The sequence below is a fragment of the Otolemur garnettii genome, unplaced genomic scaffold (assembly GCF_000181295.1).
Source record: "Otolemur garnettii isolate 467f Iridium unplaced genomic scaffold, OtoGar3 scaffold00001, whole genome shotgun sequence".
Classification (NCBI taxonomy): Eukaryota; Metazoa; Chordata; class Mammalia; order Primates; family Galagidae; genus Otolemur; species Otolemur garnettii.
This window is the reverse complement of record NW_003852396.1, coordinates 17,193,140-17,202,792: the sequence shown is the minus strand read 5'-3', so window position 1 is coordinate 17,202,792 and position 9,653 is coordinate 17,193,140. Positions and strand designations below refer to the sequence as shown.

The 9,653-nt window shown below is 36.0% G+C and overlaps 1 protein-coding gene across 1 annotated transcript; it reads left to right on the top strand.

Moving 5' to 3' along the window:
- Positions 1-891: 891 nt before the first annotated feature.
- TMEM126A (transmembrane protein 126A) lies at positions 892-9,653 on the top strand. Its single transcript, XM_003780853.3, has 5 exons — positions 892-1,000; positions 3,205-3,303; positions 7,499-7,692; positions 8,629-8,743; positions 9,421-9,653. The coding sequence occupies exons 2-5, from the start codon at positions 3,212-3,214 to the stop codon at positions 9,611-9,613; spliced, it is 594 nt and encodes a 197-aa protein (XP_003780901.1). The 5' UTR covers positions 892-1,000; positions 3,205-3,211; the 3' UTR covers positions 9,614-9,653.

The following is a 9,653-nucleotide window of genomic DNA, read 5'->3' as shown; positions in this document are numbered from 1 at the left end:
TTCCTATAGGTCTTAGAATGTGGAGGTGGTTTCTGTGTACTTCCTCACCAAGGTCTTTCCTTATGTATTTATTTTGAGCAGTCTCATTTTGTCACCCTGGGTAGAGTGCTGTTGCGTCACAGCTCACAGCAACCTCCAACTCCTGGGCTTAAGCAATTCTCATGCCTCAGCCTCTCGAGGAGCTGGGACTACAGGCGTCCGCCACAACGCCCGGCTATTTTTTGGTTGTAGTTACCATTGTTGTTTGGCAGGCCCGGGCTGGGTTGGAACCCGCCAGCTCCAGTGTATGTGGCTGGCGCCCTAGATGCTGAGCTACAGGCGCCGGAGTCCTTAAACTATTCAAGATGGGCATCTTTAGGATAGGAGCTAATTTTACAAAACAATAAGAATGGGAGACAGGAGGTGAAGGTCACATAAGAACTTCAACAAGACCAGTTATGTCACCTTCACTCTAGGCTACCTTGCTCCATCTTATTCTACATATACTTTCACTCAGACTATGATGGGACTATCAACCAGATGATAACATGGCACAAGGAGCTTAAGTTTCAAGGGAGAGAAGAAAATCTATGGTGCAAAGAAATTCAAGTTCCTTTTTGACTTATTAACTTGAATAACTACTCCATGCCAACATTATGAGGAACGTGCCCAAAGTAGGTTTTCAGTGGAAAAAGCAGGCCTAGGTTCACGCAACTTATATTTCGAAATTTTACAAATTCTATAACCTGTGTCTTGGGTGGCCAAGGTATATGAAACGAGCACCTCGCCAAATCTCATCGCGCACCCGCCCTTCAGGTCGCCTCAGCAGAAAGCCGCTTTGCGGGGCAACCCAGGTCCTGGAGCCCAATTAGTGGCTGCAACCCAGCTCCCGCCCAGATCGAGTCACGTGTCAGCCAAAGATGGCTGCGCCCAGGAGAGTTGGACAAAGGTTGCAGTGAACCCGGACGTAGCTGAGGAAAATCGGAGAGGGCAGCGGCTCCTGAGAGGAGGAGAGCATAAGGTACTGGTATTGGGGGAAAGGGGTAAAGAAAATGTCCCGGTATCAGGTGGAGCACGGCGCGATGACACACTTGCTACTTACTAGCAGCGCGGGAATGAGATCAGTGAGGAGAGGTGGCCCTACAGTGCTGACCGTCTCTTCACTTTACACGCTAGGAAAAAAACACCTTATTTTTAAATTAAGCCAATAAAAGGGGAAAATGAGACTAAATTTAATCCTGAGTTTACTACCAATTTACAGCGGTTGTAGTCAAATTTAATTTTAAGATGCCTCACTTTACACATTGCCTCTTATCTCAGGGTTTCCATTAAGAGTGGTGTAAGCTAACGCGAAAATCTTTTGAAATGTTTGTAATATTTAAAGGTGGCATTGTCTTTGATAGGGATTTATTACTAATAACGGAGACACGGTGCCTTACGTATGCTGCCCAATCAGGACTTTCACTGAATTAAGTGGCACTTTTGTAGACACGCTGGAGAAATGGATATTTGCCAGAACTCAGAACCTCACCAATATGCAAAGCATAAAAACAGAAGAGTAATGATAGCATTTGGCTGAACATTTTGAGGAAATCATTTCCGACATATACATTATGCACTTTGATATATACAGAATTTGATAATATATGTATTCCTCCACTCCATACACAAAATCTTTCAGAGCTCCTATACACAACAGGGATTGTATCTATCACGTTATGGAAGCCAAGGCCCTCAAAAAATTGAATCCCGGAAACCTGGACCTTAATTTCTAAGGTTGCATTGTACTTATTAGGTTAATTTTACGTCTAAAGATATGGATTTTCAGGGCACTCAGTATTTCCAATGACCTTTTACACATATAAAACAGCGATAAATATATTAAATTAGTACAGTAAATCAATTTTGTAGCAAATGATAGTGAACCAAGAAAATCTTGTCCTTTACTGTTATCCTTGAACTTTTTTTTTTTAACATATGTCACTGGTGGTAGCCCTCAGGCCTCAGCTTCGTTAATAGCTGGGACTACAGGGGAAGGCTACCACACCTGGCTAATTTTTCTGTTTCTAGTAGAGGAGATGGGGAGGTGAGAGGGTCTTGCTTTACTCACAGCTGGTCTGGCATTCCTGAAGCTATGCTCCCACCTGGGCCTCCCAGAGTGCTAGGATTTCAGGCATGAGCCACCACAGCTGAACTTTTGCTTTTAATTGTTATCCTGAAATTTGTTAATGAGCCAAATCTTATGTTTAAAACTCATCATTCCCTATTTTTACCCTAACTAGTAAAGAGATCAACAAACTACTGGGACACTGGCCAGGCACAGCCTCCAACCTGTTTCTGTATAGCCAGCTGGCTAAGAAAATGATTTTTATATATATTTTTTAAGGTCAAAAAAAATTTAAAGATTGTGTTAGCTGCAAAGCCTAGAATATTTGCTACTTTCGAAAAAAATTCACTGACCCCTGATCTAGGGTGTATTTCAAGTGAAACTGCTGGATATGTGTGTCTTCTACCTCCTAAATACCAAATTCTTTGCTAAAATGGTTATACCTACTCAGGATACAATTTACACTCCACCAGCGGCACATGAGTTTCAGCTACCTCACATTCTTAACAGTAATCAGAACCATAAAATTTAAATTTTAGCTAATTTATGGGCACCTATTGGTATCTTACTGTGGTTGTACTTTTTTTTCCCTAATTATAATGCAGTTGAGTATATTTTTATGTTTATTGCCTATCTGAATTTTCTTTTCTATTGAAGTGTCTGTTCAAATCTTTTGTCAATTTTTCTGTAGAGTTGCTTGCTTTTTCATTTATTTTGTAGTCCAGTGAACATTCTGGGTACTCCTTTGTCAGTTGTATTAGAAGCAAACATTTTCTCCAATAATAGCTTATCTTTATTTTATCTATTGATGCCCACAGGTTCTAAATTTTAATATTAATGTTAATTTTATAAGTCTCATTGTTTAGTTCTACTTGTGAATTGTTTAGGAAATATTTTTAAGGGTTATGAAGATATTTATGTATTTCCTAGCAGCTATGTGCTTTTCATGTTCTGGTTTCTGTTCACTTAGGTTTTGTTTTTGGCATGGCATATATGCCTTGTTCAGATGATGAACTCTACAGTGCTTTCAAAATTATTTATATTTAGTCTTCAAGCTTTAAAATGTTGTTTTTCTATAGATGTGCATTACTTTAAAGTGATACTTTATGTTTTTTAAGGCTCAAGATGGAAAATCATAAACCAGATGATACTAAAGAAAACCAAACATATTTCATGACCATAACCAGAAAAATTAACCAGCTTCCAGAAACAGACAGGTAAGATTCTTTCTTAATTTAAAAATATATTTTAATAGGTAGACTTTAATCACTATCTCACGTTTATCTGATGGTTTGAGTTATAAACATAGGATGTCAGAAGGAAACAGAGCTTTTTCTTGCCTGAATGAAAAAGCCAAGACCCAGAGACATTAACCATTTTGCTCAATACTACATAGCTAATTGTGGAACTCAAAGCTAGAACTCATGTCTTTGGACGTAGCTAAACTGATGATTCAGGCTGTCCATTCAGCTTGGAGTGTAGTAAAATGTAAACACTTAAGACCTATTTAAACCACAAAACTTTAAAATAACTTTTAAAGTGTTCTCAATTTATTTCTATCAGTACAAAGTCAATTAGCTTACCAGTCTAAAAGATTACCACGGAACACAACATACCTAGACAAGAAATGTCAGAGATACGGGATCAGATCTTTAAGATATATTAGAGAGAAAAAGAAAATGCAAGATTTAGACTATGTACTTATCCAAACAACACAGACAACTACAATCCATTTTCCCACAAATTGTTCTTAGACCTCCTTGTCAGTCTAGAAAGTCTGACTTTAAAAGGATAACAGGGAGCCAGCCTGAGGAGGGAGAAGTGGTATCTCAGATGAAAGGAATGGCATATGCCTAACCACAGGATAGCAAAGGGTTTGTCATATTTGAGGAGCCACTGTTACAGAAGTACAGGAATAAGGAATAGGAAGGGTGTTAAAGCAGGGAAATGATCCTTTTGACATTTCTAAAGAATGTTCCAGCTGCTTTTTGGAAAACAGATTTAAGATATGAGAAAAAGGATATACTAAGACCTGTTGAAAAACTGGCATAGTAATCCTGGTGAGTAGAGATAGAGGATGGTTTCGAAATATACTTTGGAATTATGTAATCTAACCATATTCAGGAATGAAAACTGCACAAGTTACAATCTTGCTGTCATTTACCATCTCAACAAGAGAGAACCAATAAACCAAAGGCAGTAATAGCAACTTGGTGAAATTTCAGAAGCTCTGCACCTCTCCCTCCACAACACACACAGTGTTAGGTGTTTTCCTGAGGTAGGGGAAGCCAGAAAGACTGGCACAAGGTAGAAAGTAGATGGTGACCGCTTTAAAAAGAAAGCAGGCTGTGTCACTGGGACCTTCGCCAGATTAGAAAGAACATGAGGAATTGAGCTGGACCTGCGGAAACCAATAAATTCCTTTCAGTAATTGATATCTAAACTGGGCAGATGATAATGTCCTGTTATCTTTGCCTTGTTCCTATTTTTTCTCTTCATTCCCATTTTACATTGTAAGTTTGATTCCTCATTACTTGGTATGTTCTTAAGTGTATGGAACTTTTTTAATACCAAAAACTTCATTTTATGATCTACAAAATAATTTCATGTACCATATGTTTCATTGCTATTTGTTAAACTTGGTCTTTTACGTTATGTGTCTACTTTTTTCCTGTATATGTCTTGTCAAAAAGTCATGAGTTTCCAGTTATGTAGGAGCTTTTTTAAAAAAAAATTGGCAAGGGGCAGCTGGATGGTAATAATTTTGTGCTAATTGAATTAACAAATTTGACTTTTATGGGATCACATCAAGCTTTTACACAGCAAAGGAAACAATCAACAAAAGGGACAACCCATAGAATGGTACAAAATGTTTACAACTCTTCTGACAAGGGATTAGTACTAGAATCTATAAGGAGCTCAAACAATTTAATAGGAAAAAAAATCAAATAATCCTACTTAAAAGGGAGCAAAAAAACTGAAATAGAGATGTAGAGCTTCTGAAATCTCACCAAGTTGCTATTACGCCTTTGGTTTATTGGTTCTCTTGTTGAGATGGTAAATATCAAAAGAAGACATACAAATGGCCACCCAACAGGTATAAAGAAAAAATTCTCAACAATCAATAGTCGTTGGAAAAATGCAAATCAAAACTGCAATGATATATCATCTTACCCCAGTTAAAATGGGTTTTATCAAAAAGGGAATAATGAATGCTGGCAAGGATGTGGAGAAGGGGAACTCTTATAGACTGATGGTGGGAATGTTAATTAGTGCAACCACGATACAGAACATTATGCAGGCCCCTCAAAAAGAAAAAAAAATGAGAGAGAGAAAAGAAATTAAAACTACCAAATGACCCAGAAGTCACACTACTAGGTATATATCCAAAAGAAAGGAAATCAGTATATCAGAAAGACACCTGTACTCCCATGTTTACTGCAGCACTACTCGCAATGGTCAAGATATGGAATCAACCTAAGTATCTATCTATCAATAGATGAATGGAAGAAAGGAAAGAAATTGTGGAACATATACACAATGGAACATTACATAGCCTAAAAAAAAAAATCCTGCCATTTGCAACATGGATAAAACTAGAGAACAGAGGATAGAGTAATGCTTAATCAGAGGCTGGGAAGGATAGCAAGGAGGGGGGAATAAAGCAGGGGTAAAGGGTGCAAAAATACAGTTAGAATGAACATGTGATAGCACAACAAAGTGACTATAATCAACAGTAAGGTACAGTTTAAATAAAAGTGAAATTTTATGTTTCTGACAAATGATAAATCCTTGAGGTGATGGATACGCCAATTACCCTGATTTGATTAATACACTGTATGTTTGTATCAAAACAGCACATGTACCCTATAAATATGTATAACTATTATATGCCTGTAATAATTAAAAATAAAAAACTAAAAAAATTTTAACTATATAAAATCTGGTTGGGAGATAGCAAACTTTGCTATTCAGGTCCCAGTTGCACTTATTTTTATTTAGATGATGTATATACTATAAATGTGGGTTTATTTTTATATGTAACATATTAATAAATATGGGCAAACCATTTACCTAAGCATGGATTACTGTTACTAAAATGGGGATAATATGTACTTCGCATGATTGTTATAAAGATGAAATAATGTTTTAGAGGAAGTACTCAAGTTTCTCATTCCCGCATGAAAAACACAGGCTTTTCATATTTACATGTTTCCTGTAGTCGTTTGGTGGGTTTTCTAGGTTCTTATCACTGTTACCTTGTTTACCCTTAGTTCCTGAACTGCCACTTTCTTGTGCTGCCATTTTTATAGACTTGTTATATTTCAAGTTTACATTCTCTTTTTTCTCGAATAACTGTCAACTATGAAAATCATGAAGAAGAAAAAATTTTGTGCCTTTAGCACTAAGTCTGCTGCATCTAGGGTCTTCTCAGTGAGTGAAAAGACAGGTACCATTATGATTGCAAAGTGACAAGAAAAGTGGTAACGTACACTATGTGGGAAGCTTAACTAGGAGTACCTAGAAAAGCTGTTTTAAGATGAGTGTGAACCACGTAAGTTAAAGAGGGTATTATGTAGCTAGTTTGGCTAGTAAGAATAATGAGAATAGAGTGACTATATCATAAATGGCAACCCAGAAAAAAAGCAAAATTTGAATTGGAATATCTTCAATATCCAGCAATAATGTTAGGTATTATTTTTCCCCAAACTAAAAAATGCATAGAATGTGGGTTATAAATTCATACATACCTTGGCTTAAAATCTAGTTCCACTACCTTGTAACATCAATTTATTCTTCATCAATAGGAGGCTGTAAAGTACCTAGCATAGACTATTGCTTAAATGTTAGTTCTCCCCCAGTCTCCCAATCCTAATACTGATACTTCAAGGAATAAAGAAAACACATTACCTCCACATGATTGTACTCATATGTCAGGTGCTACTGAAAACAAGTTGAAAGCACTTTTGTGTCCACTATGAAGTTGTTTGAAGACTAGTACAGAATCCTGATATATAAATCAGTGATTGTAAGATAGTGTTACCTTATAATATACTGAGTTAATGAGGTAAGTATGGTTATTATGGGAGCTCAGAAGTATCCAAATCAGACTCTTCAGAAGCTGTTACCTGCTACATGGAGAGAAATTTCTATACTAATTATCCTTTGCAAAATCATAAAATACATTTTGCAAAATCTGAATGTATTACTGTGTCCTTAAGTGTTGAACAAATCAAAAACCTTTTAGTGTAAAAATATGTAGGTAAAACACATGATTTAAGATTTTGGTTTTACAAAGCCGTAAGGGATAAATGTATCTGGTTACTGTATACCAAAATCCTGATAAGTTCTGTAACACATGCTGGAATTAGAGAGCTCACATACAAAGTTATTCTTTTCTTACCTTCCCAGGAATTTACTTGAACATGGATCAGTATATGTCGGACTTAATGCTGCTCTTTGTGGCCTAATAGCAAACAGTCTTTTTCGACACACGTTGAATGTGACAAAAGCTCGTATTGCTGCTGGCTTACCAATGGCCGTGCTTCCATTTCTGACAACAGATATAGCTTACAGAAGTCTTGTAACTTTACCTTTGACTACAGGTAAATTCTACTTCACTACCACCATAGTTTGTTGCCTTTGCATATGTTATTTGCAACTTTAGTTAATACTTCAGTATTAATATCAAGTAGCTCTATGCTGTAATGCAGTTGAGTGTTTGGATAAGACTGAATCTTACCAGCCCCTCTGTAGTGTGACAACTAATTCATTTTAGCATGGTCTAATAAGATGTATACATGGCAGTTCTTTCCTTTGTCTAACTTACTTTCCCCATAGTGTTCATACAGAGTAAGAAATATTTGGAAACTTTTTAAAAAAATATTGGCTGCCTTAAAATTTTAAAGTTTCTACATTTTTAGAGGCATGCCTTAAAAGGAAAAAAATATTTTTTTGGTACTAAGACTCTTTATGTATTAAATCTCTCAAAGCACTAAATAACTCCACAGGATTTATTACATAAATGGAGATTTGACTTCCTTTTGAAAATTTACCATGTGTGTTGTGTGCTTTGCATATAGCTAACCACAAAAAACCTTTTGGCTCAATGACTTTGAATGTTACTAGTTAAGTTGGTCCATCTAAATTTTATGTCAAGTGCTATTCCAAATTTGTTTAAATTGATGTTTGCATTCCCATGACTACTGTGGGAAGAATTACGATCAAGGGAAACCTACTGTCCAATGAACTGAACAGTAATGACCGAAAATATTAGCCAATGTTATTGATAAAAAACAAATGCAGAAATCTAGCAGTCCAAACCCTTGGATTACTGTATTCAAGTTCAGAACAAAAGAAATTTTTCTTGAGGTGGTTTTATCAGTTATTACTATTTTAAATCACTCTTATATGTAATTATCTTTTAACACACCTTGCAGAATCGCATTTGCTATGCTGCCTGAAACACCTTGCAGTCTTTAAATCAGTTAAGTTTGCCTGAAAATTATGACTTTCAATTCCAGAACTAATTTATTTCCTAGGTGAACTGAACTGTGAAACCTGTACCGTAACCCGGAGTGGATTGACTGGTCTTGTTTCTGGCGGTCTGTATCCTGTTTTCTTGGCTATACCAGTGAATGCTTCCCTAGCAGCCAGGTAGGATTGTTTTCTCATAATCAGTGAAAAGGTTTTTTATACAGATTAGGTAGAAATCTTGCAACTTAAAACAGCAAATATATTTTCTGTTTTTAAGGCATTTAGAACACAGGCAATGTTATTTTCTTGATTAGAATTGTTTTTCTTATTAAGTAATCATCCAATTTTACTTATCAAGAATTTGAAAGTTTTAGAACTTTATCACACTGTACTGTCAAGCTACTAACCGTAATTTGTGTTTTGAATGCTCACTACTAAGCTGCAGTGATATGCCCAGAATGAAAGCTGTATTATATGAAGTTTTCTTAGATGAGTTTGAGTATTTTACTAGAGGAAAATGCCAGAAAATGTCTAGCTATAATGGTTATTCTCTGTTGAACTCTTCCATCAGGAATCTATGCCATATGAGTCTCTAGAGGTGAGGTGAACTGGAGAAGGGGTGAAAGAAAACAGGACAGTTTTTAGGATTAATAAACACTGAAGAGCATAGCATGACCTTAACTTTTAGTTTTACCTTAAGACTTTCTAAAAAAGGAAAATCATGGAAAAAAAAAAACTTTTAATAGAGTTAATATACATATGTGTATGTGTGTGTGTGTGTGTATATATATAGTGCATAGATTTGCCACTTGATACAATGATCTTTTCTAGTGAAATATCTCAATATTTTCTTACAGGTATCAATCAGCTCCGCTACCAGAAAAAGGAAACATCTTAACATACTGGATTAGAATTTCTAAGCCTATCTTGAGAAAGATGTTATTTCCAATTTTGCTCCAGACTGTGTTTACAGCATACCTTGGATCTAGACAATATAAACTACTTATAAAGTCCCTTCAATTACCTGAACCTGGCCTAGAAATTAACTAATTTTAAGCAAATGTGTATACACAAAAATAAAATGGCAAAA